Source organism: Thermobia domestica, chromosome 3 (assembly GCF_964235325.1).
Source record: "Thermobia domestica chromosome 3, izTheDome1.hap1.1, whole genome shotgun sequence".
Lineage (NCBI taxonomy): Eukaryota > Metazoa > Arthropoda > Insecta > Zygentoma > Lepismatidae > Thermobia > Thermobia domestica.
This window is the reverse complement of record NC_137456.1, coordinates 309,780,063-309,796,926: the sequence shown is the minus strand read 5'-3', so window position 1 is coordinate 309,796,926 and position 16,864 is coordinate 309,780,063. Positions and strand designations below refer to the sequence as shown.

The following is a 16,864-nucleotide window of genomic DNA, read 5'->3' as shown; positions in this document are numbered from 1 at the left end:
AAGTAAACCGCTGTCCAATCAAATCGTTGTTCATGCAATCGAACAAGTAGTAGTCCGAAGGAGCAACGTCTGGTGAATACGGCGGGTGGGGTAAAACTTCCCATCCGACATTTTCTAAATAGGTTTTGACCGGTTTTGCGACATGTGGGCGAGCGTTATCATGTTGAACAATAAGTTTATCATGTCTGTTCTCCCATTCTGGTCGTGTTCTGGCCAGAGCTTGCTTCAAACGCATTAATTGTCGTCGATAACGTTCTCCATTCATAGTTTCACCCGGTTGCAGCAGCTCATAGTACACCACACCTTTCATATCCCACCATATGCACAGCATAACCTTTGCACAGTGAATATCTCGTTTTGGTTGTGATGGACCTGGTTCACCTGGTTTCACCCAGGCCTTTTTTCGTTTAGGGTTCTCGTAATGGATCCACTTCTCATCACCCGTAATAATTCGATGCAGAAACTCCTTTCTGCTCTGTCGTTGAAGCAGCAATTCGCAAATGGTTTTTCGTCTTTCAACGTCTCTGTCTTTCAATTCATGTGGAACCCAATGTGACATCTTTTGAATCATTCCCATGGCTTTCAAGCGTTTGGAGACTGTTGTTTGATCAACGCCTAATGCTGCTGCAAGTTGTTCCTGCGTTTGACACGAATCCTGCTCGAGCAATGCTGTCAATTCTTCGTCTTGAAATTTTTTTGGCTGTCCAGCTCGCTCTTGGTCTGCCAAGCCGAAATCACCACTTCTAAACCGTGCAAACCACTTCTGACACGTTCGCTCAGCTAGAGCATGGTCACCATACACTTCCACCAAAATACGATGACTTTCAGTCGCACTTTTCTGCATGTTAAAGTAATGCAGCAGGACACCCCGCAAAAACACTTTATCAGGCACATATTGCGCCATGTTCACTTAACTACAAACTGGTGTTGTTGACGCTTTAATCCACTGCCCTATACTACTAACGATACGCGATGACAGGGGTTTGCAACACATGTGTGGATACACGGAACTGTGGGACGCTCCGTTCGTTGCGCCATCTCTTGTCCACCCGCACGAATTAATTCCTAGACCAAATATAAAAAATTACATCGTTTTATTTGACTGTATTAACTTTGTGAAAATTAGAGTTCTCCCTTGCTATGTCCTAATAACAATAATTAGCCTTAAAAAGCAAAGACAACGAAGAAAAAAGAAAAACTGTTACACTGGCAGACACCATAATGAAACGAACAAACTACTCTCTATTTAATCATGTTCAGTGATTCTACATAATCTTGCGAACCAGAATGAACTTACAAACTGTTATTTAAAAATAACAACATTTCTTACCGTAATCATCCAGTAACGCAACTCTTGTAGACGATTTCGGAATATTAGTCACTCCTTTATCAGTGCTAATGAAGTTTCACTGCAAGAACTCTGCGCCACTGGAATGCTGAAGATCACTGTTGTTTTCAAATAGTTACTATGCATCCCACTGTTATTTTGAGTAATCACAAGGCATTGATCAAATGGAAAGGTAACAAGCTTTGTAAATATATTCCGTGAAAGATAAACTGTCGAGCATACTAAGATGTTAGGAATTTGTGTAGGGATATCGTAGCTGGCGTCGCAGGTCCGAAACTAACGAGCGCGATAGGAGGCAAAATTGGTTGTGTTGTTGTCACGCAGGATTTGTAAGATATCTAGTGAAGTTGTGAAGAAGTTATGGCGACTGTAAATTCGTTTGGCAGTAAACATCGCGTTGTAATGCGGTTACCAACTGCAGAAAGCAACACACTGTGATGCTCAATCTTATTAGGTTCAATTTTCATTATTATTATTATTAATATTGTATAACATAAAAACTAAGTGTTATTTTTTGAATCTATCTTATCACGGGAAAGCGACTGAACCGGTAAAACTCAGTATATAATCTCCATATTAAAAATAAATGGTCACGTGCCACAGCGTTTTCGAAAATTCCGCTTCTAAGGGAGAGATGAGATGGAAATTTCTATAAGTTGAAATATTTTCAACGTTGTCTCATCATCACGGGAAAACGATTGTATCGTTTGATATGGATTTCGAAACATAGCACGGGGCGCACGCCGGGTTTTGTATCGTTTCATTACAATGAATATTTTGAGGAAGAAGGGGGAGGGGTTAAAAATGTAAGCCGAAAGTAAAGTATCTCATGACTCCCTTAAGTTAGGGAGAATCCCTTACTAAATATAAGCTGACAATTTTTTTTCCAAGTGTTTTTGAAACTTCCTCTTCTAAAAGTGCCAATTTCTAACATATTTTAATTTCGCATTTTGTATTCACAAAATGGCAAAATGAAATGTTTGTACCGTTTAAAATGAATTTTTGAACACACAGTACTTGGGTCAACCTGGATTTTTATCAATTCACTTTGATTGAAATGCGTATTTTAAAGGAAAAATGTGTTTAAATTTTTCGCAAATAATAATGGCTGCATCGCCTAAAATGCGTTTTCGGACATACTACTTAGATCGAGCTGAATTTTTCATTTTACTATGATTAAAATATGCATCATAAGAAAGGAAAGAGAGTTCAGATATATCTTTCAAATATTTCCCCATAAACTTGCGTTTCCCGTGCGAAGAATGGGTATTTCAGCTAGTAAAGTAGTAAACGCTTACTATTAACAATTGGTGTTGCTAATATGTTCCTTACGTTAAAGGATAAAGTAACATAATGGGGAAGTGGTTTAGCGATAGAGCTCTCAACTCTGGAGCGAGGGGTTACTGAGTCGATCTCACGACATGTGACTTTGTGCCAGATAACATTATGTTGGGGAGTTTTCTCGTATTCACTTCTTTTATCCCTCCTCTTAATCTATGAAGTATTTTATAATCATTTATTTTTATTAATCAATATTTAACTAAAGCATTTGTTTTCCCAAGTTTACGTTAGCGACACACAGCTCCGACCGTCCTGAGATATAACGAAGTAAAGTTTTAAAGTTAAGTAAATCCTACGTTTACACTGCTTTTTCATGACGTAAGGTGACCCAAATCTCTCTCCAGGCATTTCAGTTAGTAATAAATAATATTACCGACATTAAGACTGAAATTAAGACTCCGTTAGTGATCTCTCGCGTTAGGTTAAGCTACATCCAATAAGAGTACCACAGGACGACGTCTCAACACGATCAGCATTAACTGCATGATAGTTGATATAATGCTGGTTACACGTACCCCAGAAAACAACCGCCCTTCTGCTACAATTCTGGTAGAAGAGCTGAAATACATGCTCTGTGGTACAGACTGTGATCCTGTTATTTCCATTTATTCGAGGAACACCTCAAAAGCCGATATTTGTATGACTTCTGTGATGAACTAACGTCTCTCAGTCCAAGGCCTGCTTCCAGTACAAAATATATTGGTTGCAGCATCAATGCAGTCGCCATCTCCAGGCTTATAGATTATTTCTATCGTAGTATATATGACTGACAGTCTCTCTTCGTTACCTTTTCATTCACCCAATCATTGCAATACCACCGAAATGTCATTTAAATGAATTATTAAAGAAAAAGAAAAAAGCAGATGGTATGAAGATTACTTCTTACCGAACATCTTTTTTATTTTCCTTCTGTTTTTGACCATTATTCTCTGACTGACTAGAATCACTATGTGGAGCTTCTCCATCCGGAGTAGAGCTGCCGCTATCTCTTCTATTATGCTCTGATTCCTGTATAGGAGATCCTTGACAAAGTTTTCGTTTGCTTTTCAAAACTCGATCCATTGACAACTGATGAGGTATTGTGGAAGATGATCTAGGCTCAGCTTGCAACAATGGTATCTGAAAAGAAATTATGCAATAAAGTTAATAGTGAAGGCAGATAGAAGTATATAAATGCAACAAATGAAATTACAAACTACCGAAAATATAAGATTCAATATAACCTGTGAAAAAAAGTAGAATATTTACTTATTTAGTAGTTACTTAAACTGTATTCTTATTTCCAATCGAAAGTATAGTATCAATCTTTGTCCCATGTAACAGAAGTAACATTATTTTTGATTCAACTAGCAACTTGGATTCCAGGGATGAGTTCTCTATAATCAACTACCACAAGCTTTACATAGCATAATACGTGGGTAATATATAGCTTACAGATGTTAAGTCATAGAAAATGAGAAGTAGAAATGAGGAAGAGTGCAAACTACATACGATTTATTGGAATAACACCAAAAAATCTGACTCCTGGAGTAACGGGAACTCGAACTTCGATCTTCCGTTGTGGGACAGTGGGTTTCAATTCAGTTACCAGATTTGTGTGTTTTGATTATTTCTCAAGGCCCTACTAATCAGCCTTTGGGACCGCGGTGGCTGTGGTAGAGCGTTCACCTTTGGTGCATGCAATCCTTGGTTCGATCCAAGTGAACTTTGTAGTGGACAAACACCATGCGTGTGGGTTTTCTCGAGGTTCTCCAATTTCCTCCCACTTTATTCATTCCTCATCATCATAGTCTCCTTTAGCCTGGCCGGTATAATCGTGGAACGTAAAACTGAAAGATTTCATTTCATTTTTAATCAGCCTTTGTACTGGCAATTTTGTATTTATTTTCATTTTATACCAATGCAACTATATTACAATATCACATAAAAGTCTGATTCCAGAAACAGCACGACTCGTTAGTCAGGCTCGAGAAATAAACCATCAAAAGTACAGAAAACTTGTCTCTGCAGTGCTTAAACTATACAGCATCTGTCGAACAAGCTGAAAATCGAAGTTCGACCTCCCACTAGTTCTGGCGGACTGAAAACTATTAGCATGCAACAGTATCGATATAAAATTCACAAGAACTACGGAACTTTCGCTTTCTGAAAACCGACAATCTTACATCATGTTTATGGGTAAGCAAATTAACATTCGAGCGAGAAATAATATTTTATAGATGAATGTTCGAACATATCGCTCTTTCTGCTCTAGAATAAATAAATAAAAGGGGGGATCCTATTTAGAAACCAAGATATCAGATGTCTCAAAAGTTCTTATTCTCACACACACAGATAGAACTGTACCAATAAATGCATATTATCTCCCATTATTCAAAGCTGAGTAGTAAAAACGGAATTTTCATTTAACTTGTAGGCTACGGAAGATGAATCATGGAGAAACTGACGAAATGTCCATAGTGGAAGGAATATAAGACTCAAAGAATGTTGAGGTAACCCAGAAACAAAATATGGTTCACTACTTAGGTTCTAGGTTTAACAAGAAAAAGCCCTGACTATACACACATCCAGTAAATTATAATCTTCAGTCTTGTATTATTAATATTTAATGTGGCTATTGTTGACGTATATCCTTATGTATATACAGAATTGTAGTCGAGGATATGCACCGTATACCTTCACTGAATATACTTTCTGCTTTAAGGCGTCTAATATTTTCTACGTTTGTTTCGTTTATATTTATTTACTTAATCGGGTCATGACACCAGTAATAAAGTGATTACATCTATCTTATCTTCTTCTATCCTATTCTTAGCGGCTGTACTAGTATATCGGTCATGCGAAAAAGCCCGTTTTTTGACTACTCTGCGATCACGAGAGAGAGAGAGAAACAAAGATTACGTCAGACAGCAAGTACACTGAAGACATAAAGGCTGTATGAATATCGTTCGCAGTACTCCATCTTCATTACATTGACTCATCGCAGGAGAGCACAATAAATCTACATGAAAGCAACAATTCGAAAAATGAAAAAAAATGAAATCTGTAAGTTTTACGTCCCACGGTTATGCCGGTTAGGCTAAAGGAGACGGTGATTATGAGAGATGAATGAAGTGGTGGAATGAAGAAAGTGGGAGGAAACGGGAGAGCCCCGAGAAAACCCACGAGCACGGTGTTTGTCCACCACAAAGTTCACTTGGCGGGGGCTGGGATCGAACCCGGGACCCCAAGCACCAGAGGTGAACGCTCTACCACTGAGCCACCGCGCCCCCCAGCAACAATTCGAGGTTTGAGAGGAAAAGTCCAGGTTTTTTTTTCCTTCTTTCTTTTTTCTTTTTTTTTCAGATTTACGACTGTGGTATGACATCTTGCAAGTTAGCTATGTTGTCAAACGAAAACCTTTTAGTTTAACGTCCCACGATTATCCCTGGTAGGCTAAGGAAGACGATGATTAAAGCATATGAATAATGGAAGAATTGTTGGAATGAGAAGATGGGAGGAGACGGAAGTACTCCGAGAAAACCCACGGACACGATGTTGTACACCACAAACTTACTTGACCGACCAGAAGTAAGCGCTCTACCACTGAGCCACCGTGCCTCCTCTGTTGTCAAAAGAGTTCCAATTACAAGAGATTAACTCTGCTAAGAGCTGACTATCTAGTAAAATCAACCATACGGCTGATCGAGAGTTTCACAAGTGAATCAGATGAACGCAAGCATTTGACCTTGGAGGCTGTAAAGAATGGTATGTTTCCAAATGTTTCTGGAACACAACAAGGATATAGTTGCAATAGATGCTCTTGAATTTATTCAAAATGTGCTAGACAAAATCAGATCCAGACACTATGTTCTGACGCCAACTCAGAAAATAAACTGTTGTGGGATATTTCAACACATCCTACTAATATAATTATGGGAAACATGCCTCATGGAGAACACGAATTAAACAAGTAATTTTCGTTTCACAGTACGAAACTTCCAAACTGTGTGAATTCAATACTCAGAAACTTGAAGTAGCACATCGATAACTACTGTTTGCAATACAAGAATAAGACCAAAGACAGATTCTGTTCCTCGGACGCTGAAGTCATATCAAAAAGCCATTAGTCGCTATTCTTATTGTTTTTGCTCTATGGGGATTCACATTAACACCGGAAGTGGTAACTGATATCTATCGCTTATGGTTGTAATAAAAATAATAAAATTAGAGATGAAAAACATTCCTGGTACTCAATCTGTATCAAAAATCTTGTCGTTCACTATTTCCACTTTACCCATTATGCGATCAGTGCTGTAATCGAATACATGTAGAATTTCACCACCTACAATTTCAACAAATAGATAAAAGTCGTGACAAAACTAATTCTTGGGGCATTGAATCTGTCAAAAACAGTTATTTGATATCCCTTACCGTTTCTGCTCTATGGAAATCACTGAAATTGGAAGTAGTAGTAAATTCCAACCACTTTCGGTTTTGGTAGTGTTACAGATGATATTTCTTTTCAGGCGCTGAATCGATTGCTGAAATCCGCTTGTCGCTATCTCTATTTCCGTTTTTGTACTATGGCGATCAGTGTTGATTTCTACCACTTCTGATTTAATATAGGATTAAGGAAAATTTGGGACCTATTCTTGGGACGATGAATTGATTGAAGAAGAAAAAAGTTACCGATATATCTTCTATTTTTGTCCAATGGAAATCAATATTGGAACCGAATAAATTTCAACCACTTCCGGTTTCAATAGAATGTTGCAGGTAGTGATGCTTTGTTTTAAGTTGCTAACCCGTCTGAAAAAAAGCTTGTGGCTTCCGATTACCGTTTTTGTTATGCCGATAAACATATAAACTGGAAACGATTGATTTCTACCATTCTGGTTTGAAAAGAGGACTGCAAACGATTGATTTCTACCATTCTGGTTTGAAAAGAGGATTAGCATAGGACATCAAATCTATTCTTGAGACGTTGAATCGATTGCGAAATAAACGCTTCTTAATATACCTTTCCGTTTTTGTTTTGATTCTAGCCGTTTCTGAGATTTATGTATAGCATAGTTAGGAAGTCTAAAATAGTCTGCAGGCATTTCCCTCTAGATAAAACTTTCACAATTAAGGGACTTGACAGACAACTCTACAGTCGACGACATTCTAGCAAATATATAACCAGTGATAAGAACCATTTCCACAGCGGATTGTAAGCGAGGATTTACCATGATGAATAGCATCATCACTGACTGGAGATCGTCACTGCTGCTTGTTCACGTGTCCAGTCTTATATTCGTCGAACCAAATTACCATCAGTTGATCAATTCATGTCTCAGAAATATGTAAAAGTAAGGTTTCAAAATTATCGTGCAGCAAATGACACTAAATCAAGAGTCCATGTAAAATTTTGCAATAAGAAGCGTTGTGAAGCATCAAAAGGCGTAAGCAGGTGAAAATATTTCTAGAAGAAGAGGGTGGTGTTGAAGCTAAACAATATAACTTAAAGTTTTGTCCATTAAAAAAAAAAAAAAATCTTTGACCATCAATCTTAATGGTCATGTGTTCATGTGATCAGTGTGTAGTAGTTTCGAGTAAGCAGATGCAAACAGCTCCAAAGAAAGCATTTATTGTTTGAAGTTAATGATGGATCTTCAAACTATTTTGTCCAAGTTTCTTTAGTTTTCGTATTGTTATTAATAATAATTAAGACATTTAAAAAAAAAAGTGTGACGACGCATTCAAAAAATGCATTTTTCAGATTTTCTGAATAAACGGGTGCAACAAGCTCCCAGAGTGGACTTTATTTATTACGGTTAGAGGTACGTATCCTACTTTTAAGATCGTCATTGTCACTGTTGTTAGTAGCTACTATTATTTAGAAGTTATCACACAAACAAACAAACAAAAAAATTGCTGGTTTTAGGATGAGGGGATGGGTCGATGCAAAACTGCACATTTTTGTTTTGTAGATGCTATGCAAACATTCTAAAAGTCGATTGCTGTGATATTTAAGTTACTTAAAAGCTTGTTCTCAGGTCAAGAGAACCGAACTTTGTTCGATTTTTCTTTCTTTAATACAGTGTGAACATTTTCAATATCATGCCAACGTTAATACGTAACTTTGAATAATACAGAACTTATTACAAAAAACCTGTCTTAATGAATTATAAGGGAGAAATTCAATTTTCTCTGTTCTCTGTCGCAGTGTGCTGGTTACTTCTGCGTACCTACGCCCATTTATCTTATTAACGGAATGTTCTATCAAAGGAGCATCAAGAAAATGGCATAAAACGCTTTAAGACTATAAAATAGTATCACAGCCTTTATATTTTAATAAAATTATTAACACATGCGTTATACATAGTTTATTTTAAAAAGTGTCTTCTCTACTGTCATATGTTTTTTTTTTTTTTTTTTTTTTTTCCGATCATAGATGTTCACAAAACAGTCTATACTCTGTAGAAAAATTCAGTACTACAGCACTACGTATATAATACTTACTGCTGGATCGACGCTGACTATACTCGCTGTTCTAATCATAGGAGTTTTATGGCGAGTTTTAGTCTGAATAATGTAGTTGTATTCATACTGAAAGACATCATTTCGTGGATCCCATGGACGCAAATCAGCATGTTTGTATATCCAATGTCCAGTTATTAAGTCCTGAAAGTCAACAAGAAATAAATTATTTTTCAACAATAACCAACTAACTTATAATACTACAAGGACTTAAGGAACATTTACTTAACTTCAACTTTACTCTCTGTTATAAGGAGCATAAGGGCAAGTTATTTAAGTTAACTTCAACTTTATTTACTGTTCTACGGAGCATGAAGGCAAGTTATTTAAGTTAACTTCAACTTTATTTACTGTTCTACGGAGCATGAAGGCAAGTTATTCAAGTTAACTTCAACTTTATTTACTGTTCTACGGAGCATGAAGGCAAGTTATTTAAGTTAACTTCAACTTTATTTACTGTTATACGGAGCATGAAGGCGACTTATTTAGATTAACTTCAACTTTACTTCTTGTTATAAGGAAAATGAAGTTGAGGATTAGGATTAGATTTCTGGACTTTCGGCAGCTACGGCCATGTTAGCCCGTCACGTATGAAGGATGACGATCCTTGGTGATCACACTATTCAAGGAATTGGATAGAAAGAAAGGAAGAGAAGGAAGGAAGCGGCCTGGGACCATTACGTTAGGTATCATTCCGGCATTTACATTATGTGAATGTGGAAACCCTCACTCAGAATGGTTGGCCTGAAAAAACTGCTACACTGTTTTGAGCGAGTGTTTCCATCGGAATAAGGCTGAATAGTTAATTTAAGAATTAACATTTTACATTTACTACTTTATGAACCAAATGGGTTGCACTTCTCTATGTCACTACACCATTATCTTTTCTTGAAGAATGAAATTTTTTACCTATATCTATTTCCACTATGTATTTCTACACATAAAGAAATTGTATTAGTTGCGTTGTTTTTCGTATCTTTGATGTTAAATAAAATGGGGTTCATGTATTTAATTATGCTAACTGTATGTTTTTATCAAAAAGCAACTTCTTAAATGTTGTTTTATAGTTCCTGGTTGTTAAAAACAACAGTCACTGGAAAAGGCACAGGACTCACTAACTTTTCCACAAAATGGTGTCCCTTAATTAGTACCTAGAAATAGTAGCCGCCAACAGTGGTAGAATCAATACACGTTTGTTCACAAAATCTATACCAATTAAACTATCGTATATATACATATATATATATATATATATAGATAGATAGATAGATACTATTTTATATATTGAATATGAGAAAGTATTTTTTATTTATGTAGATAATTACTTAATTATTTCGTTTTTAAATAATGGTTTATGCGTAAGGCGAGTACATATCCCACTTGGTAACTACGTAACTTTGGGAACCTGGTAAATAGAAGGTGGACCTTGAAGCTGTAGTTACTGTGGAACATTCGAAATCTCTTACTTACTAACTCTTTTCACAAGTTTAATTATTCTCTTTCGCTCTGGTGTTATAAACACGGTGGGTTATAATCGATTAGAAGGTATTTCATTCGATAATTTGATAGCTGTGCATCCCACCTCTATTTCTGGTTTTCTAGATCGCAACTTCAATTGTTACCGATAGTTAATCCTCAAAATATTACAAATGAAGCCGTGTTTTTCTTCCTTCTATGTCAAATATTACGACGAATTAGGTTCGAGTAAAAAATACATCTCCGAAATTACAAATAAAATAAAATAAAATAAATGTCGCCATGTATTCCAAATTTTACTTCCTAGCTTGTATCTTGAAGACAAACAGTTTTGAACAATCAAATAATTCGTCCGTAATACCCTTGAGCACGCCAGCAGGATAAGCTAGGGAACTATTGGGTGATAGTAGACGATGCTCCAAGGAGGTGTATTACTTTAGAAATGTATTACAATGCAATGTTGTGTTCTCTTGTAAATAACAGATTAAACAAACTTGACTTTGATGTGGAAGAGTCAAGATTCGATTCCGCCAGATGGGAGCTCGTGTGGTTCGGATTCCATATTAAATTGTAGGTTCCTGTCTCATATGAAAGGTCTCAGTGCTGAAAGCAGACGTCAACTTACCAACAAATAACATTGCAATTATCACTTCTATCAGGAATAATAATAATAATAATAATAATAATAATAATAATAATAATAATAATAATAATAATAATAAAAGATCTGACATTTACCTGTGAGCAAAATACGATATAGTTCTGTAAGAACTTTCTGCATGCAGTAAATACAAGAGTTCTCTTCTTCATCGGAAAGTTTTAGTACAAACACATAATTATAGTTTTATATGTGAATACTTCTACACTTCTAAAGCTCAAAAAATATGCAAGCTTTTTTTTTCTTTCTTCTTTTCTCTTTCTTCCGAGTTCCTACTGATTTGGAGAAATCTATTTCCCTGACTTCTCCCTGAACTTTGGCAGGAAATTCTCTGACTTTCATGACAGCTGTCGGATGACGTTGACATATAAATAAGGAATAAATAATGGTGAATATTTATATATGAGAACTTAATATAAGAGACAAATAGTAATCAATTACTCACACGTACATTCCATTTACCTCACATAGAAACATGAGCAACGTTCCATATAATAATTGACAAAGCTGAAATTGATGTACAATTAAAATATATTTTATAAAATTTCCCCGCTTTCCCTAACTTTCAGTCTTTTTCCCTGAGCTTCCTCGACCTGCACCATTTTCCCTGATCAGTAGGAACCCTGTTCTTTCTTGAAATACTTGAAAACATACCTGTTCAAAATATTTTGGAACCCACTCTATGCACTTGATTTTCCTTTCTTTGGCTGCACCCCTTTGAGCCTCTTCTAATGTTGTTTTTTCCTCAGTAGCTGCAACCTGAAGGAACACAGAAAAAACGAAATTTAGAATCCATAACATAGGAAAAAAAAAAAAAAAAGAGTAAGCACAATTACGAAGTTATATATATATCTGTGCATTTTAGACTCTTACAAGAACACACGTAAAAGCAGAAATACAGTCCTACTTTCTACAGATAAATGAGATGATTTTGGGGAACAAACAAGTTTTCTACAGAGAAACATGACATAATTTTAGAAAATAAGTAAATAACGAAAATGACTTTACTGTTTTGTCGTTTTATTTCAAAGCTTGTGTAGTTTTCTGAAACTCGATATTTAGATTGTAAGTATATTAGTGGTTGCGCCCGAGCCTTCAACCTGTTGTACATTATAGACCAAATAGCAAACCATGTTCATGTTCAGTATAGTCACTATATTTTTAAATAATTAAACTGAAACAATACAGTATAAGCTGCAATTAAGTCGTCACAATATATTACTATAGAAATACACCAATATTATTGTAAAAGTTAATTGTGGGTAAAGCCCTTGTACTATTTTGAAATAATTAAATTGAAAGAACACAGTTTTTTGAGTTGTAATTAAATCGACAAATTACTTGCACGCTAGCGACATCTATTGGCGTCAGGCAGGCAGCGCAGCTCGACATCTATTAGTGTGATGCACCGACATGTTTGGCTTTTATGAATAGGATATAACTCCTATCATACCATACCTTTTTTCAGTAAGCAATCACGTAAACTGAATTTGCACCCGCAATAATAAGATAAAAATTGTAATGTTAGAGTATTAATAGGAATTTTGACTATTCTGTTTGACCATTATTAACATTCGAACCCCTTGATTATCAATTATGAGAACATAATAATTCTCTTCACGAAACTTGTCTATTTTCTCGTTTCTCAGCATCAAAATCAGTTTAATTTAACCATTCTACTCTTTTTACTTCATTCTTGAAGTATTCTTGATTTCCCAAAATATACCAAGATGTATTTGTTAGTTTCTGCCAGTAGAAAGAAGAAACTCAATCATACTATCAATTCGAAAGAATTCCTTCTCTTTGGTAAATAACTCTCCAATAAATGTTGTGAACAATATCTATTTAAAAATGATTTGTTCTTGAAAATCTGATTTTTCATATTTGGCACTGATATATGCAAATTATCTGTTATGGATTCCTAATTGCTTATATTGTAAGGTAGTATAGAATGGTTATGTTCAAATAAATTGTGTCAAAAAATCGAATTGACAAACGTTCAAAGGGGAAAAAAATCGAATTCGGCCTTTTTTTGTAAAATTTCAACTATGAGGCGTAGCAAAACAAAGAGAACTAAATATAATTGAAAATACATAATTTGTTTTCCAATCTTGCTGCCATTCATGAAATAAATGAACCTGAAGATTAATAACAGATGTCCACAGAATTACACGGAACTTAAGATATTACAAATATATGTAAACAGAGAAATGCCAGCCCTTTACTACGATTTCCTCTGAAGTACTTAACATTTCACCTACCTGATCATCTCTTACAATTGCTGCCGAAACGTGTTGCCATAGCCGTTCAGATTCGAAGTCACCTTGATGTTCCATAGGAACAGTATATCGTTTTAACCTCTGTGCTTTCACCTCTGGTGATGGGCACCATAGAAGAGTTTCTTCCTATAAATAACACTACATTGAAATATCTTCATTTATGAATTACAGGAATACTTTGCATAACGCGGTTTTTGCTCAAACGCTGGTTGTATTACGAACTGTCAATAATTTTGCCAATTCAAAATTTCTAAAAATAACCGCAAATGAATGCAGTAAATAGTACATACATGTACAGATGAAAATATTGTCTCAGTCGATTCGAGTATTGGCTTGTGATACGACAGAATGAGGACACAATGGCTCAATGGAGCTCCTCCGTGGCTAAGCGGTTAGTGTATGCGCCTTTCGCGTGGGAGACCCGGGTTCGATTCCCGGCGGGAGCTCATGTGGTTCGGATTCCACGTTAATCAATAGGTCCACGTCTTATATAGCCTCGCTGCTGAACGGGACGTTAAACTCAAAATCAACTCAACTCAACAATGGCTCAATGGCAGAGCGCTAACCTCTGATATCAGGGGTTCCTGGTTCGATCCCACGCCACTGAGTTCTGGTGGACATCATTTCCATAGGTTTTCTCGGGGTGCTCCCGTTTCCTCCAAGCTTCTTATTTTACCAATTCCTTTCATAACCATTTACTTTCATTACTTATACGTCTCCTTTAGAATTGAATTGAACTGATTTTGAGTTTAACCTCCCGTTCAGCAGCGAGGCTATATGAGACGTGAACCTACTGATTAACGTGGCATCTGAACCACATAAGCTCCCGCCAAAGGCGCGTGTGCTAACCGCTTGGCCACGAAGGAGCTACGTCTCCTTTAGAATACAGCCTGGGAACTAAAATAGGAAAGATTTTTATTTTTCATTTACAACCAGAGAGAGAGAGAGATTTTTTCACAATTTTTATACATTTAAAAGAATTTTCTGTACATACATAGAGTATGCTTAGAAATTCGACGCCCAAACTCCGGCAGAAAGCGATCCTTACATAAAATGGAAGAAAAATAATTTTAATAAACATATAAAGCTAAAAACCACTGGAAATGCGAAACATTCTGTTGTAAAACGCTCTGGTTTGTAAAGTATCGGACCTATCCTAAGGTGCTCAAGGAATTATAAGGGAACCAGTATAGATTCTTATCTAAATATTCATATTTTACAATTCCCGGTACAGGCGAAACGAACTATATAAAGGAAGTTGGGATATGGGATAATATTTTCAGTTTTAATTGAGCATTCGTTTCCCCCTACCGGAGAATTCGGAATACCGGAACATGGATATTTAGATAGAGCGCATAATAGTTCTTGCGTAATTCTTGAACCACTTGCATCATGTCTCAGTTTTCAAATCAGGGCGTTTTAAAACATAATTTTTCGCATTTTCAGCTATTTATAACTCTGAACGGAGGCGTTTCTCGACCCATGTTTATTACAACTTTTCCGTTTATTTGTATAAGAGACCACCTCCACCTCCCGGCGTTTGATCGCCGAATTTCTAAATATATAATTTTTAAACCTCAAATTCAATTAAAACCCATTGTAAATAAACTCGAATAACGCGGTTTATCAGTGAGATTTTTTTCTGGAACCAATTAACCACAGTATGCAATATATTCCAGTATATATTCTGCTTCTATTGAAATAATTTACACTGCATCAGACCATATTGAAAGCAAGCAATATTTATATCTTTATGATGGCATATTTATTAAAATACTAATTTCTTGTCATGCTCTTGCATGGTAAAAAACAGATATTACATAAAAAGAATATAGGCAAATTGAAGTCAACGATTTGTTTTAAGAAATACGAAATGGAGGCTGCTTCTGACAAGTATAAAATTTATGGTATTTACAATGTGTACAATAAAAAACTATTACAAAACACACTTCCCATAATTCTCTAACTTTTTATAGAAACATTATACAAGTATGCAATTTACAAAATATTTTTCCTTTACCTCTTACAAAGTTTATTCGAGGTTTTTACATCACATTCAGAACTAGTTCACGATTTCACTAACATCCTGAACAAGAAGTAACAAGGCAAGGAAAGAACTATCTCGTTTCTAGCTTTACTTACTATGGTTTAACAGAAGTTATGGAACTTTCGCACTTTTTGGAAGATTGTTAATTGCATGGGCATTGCCTATTTATTCCCAGCAATAGGTAAAGGACGTCCCCCATTTGGGTCAGACCATGAAGGCCCAAGGACAGTGTAGATATTGAAATAAAATGAAATCTTTAAGTTTTACGTCCCACGGTTATGCCGGTTAGGCTAAAGGAGACGGTGATGATGAGAGATGAGTGAAATGGTGGAATGAAGAAAGTGGCAGGAAACAGGAGAACCCCGAGAAAACCCACGAGCACGGTGTTTGTCCACCACAAAGTCCACACGGCGCGAGCTGGGATCGAACCAGGGACCCCAAGCATCGGGGGTGAACGCTCTACCACTGAGCCACCGCGCCCTCTAGTGTAGATATTAAGGCTGCACAATTTATGCACACTGGAGGTGATAGCTACCACTACGCTCCAGGACACTAGTCCCATCTACCCTCCAAGTTTTCCCAGGTATCCGTTTCACAGAGGCTGGATGAACTTTAAAACCGCATTGGAATGACGGTAGAATGAGAAACGTCCCAATCGGAGTGGGTTTGCCAATAAGAGTTTTAAAATAAGGAATTAGCCTTCAATAAATAAGACTTTTCATTTTCCACTCGTGTTTATTTTATTAGGCTGATATTTCAAATGCAAGGACTGCGTCTACCTTTAGAGTTGTACTCATTTGGGGAACTGGTGTACAATTATTATGATATGATTTTAATTGTTAAATTGTTATAATTTTATATTTCAATATTTAACAATCAAATATTGAATTCTGAGGGCTCTCACTTCAGCAGGCGTTCCATCAGTGAGAGAACCAAATGTATGCAGTCGCAATGACGGAGAAAGATCTGACGGAATGACGTTAGTGTCATAGAAAAAGGGAGGCGCTTATTTGGGACTTCACCTGTGCAGATACTTATGCTCTCTCAAATGTATCAGATACATCAACTCGAGCAGGACTCGTAGTACCTTGTACAGAGGTCGAAAAAAATATCAATCTATTGGACAAATATTGCTTAAAAAAAATAGCAATTGAATCAAATGGTTCATGGGGCCAAGAGGGGTTTAATGTTATCAACGGAGCTGGCCAATG

General features: G+C 36.2%; 1 protein-coding gene across 2 annotated transcripts in view; it reads right to left on the bottom strand.

Annotated features, from left to right (window-relative positions):
- Positions 1-16,864, bottom strand: part of Orp8 (Oxysterol-binding protein-related protein 8) — a 108,080-nt gene that overhangs the window by 2,491 nt on the left and 88,725 nt on the right. For both annotated transcript variants that reach the window (XM_081752573.1, XM_081752574.1), the window contains 4 exons: positions 13,589-13,732; positions 11,982-12,086; positions 9,176-9,337; positions 3,576-3,808 (listed from right to left, as the gene is read on the bottom strand). In XM_081752573.1, the coding sequence (XP_081608699.1) occupies positions 3,576-3,808; positions 9,176-9,337; positions 11,982-12,086; positions 13,589-13,732 (644 nt within the window). The remainder of the gene's footprint in view (positions 1-3,575; positions 3,809-9,175; positions 9,338-11,981; positions 12,087-13,588; positions 13,733-16,864) is intronic.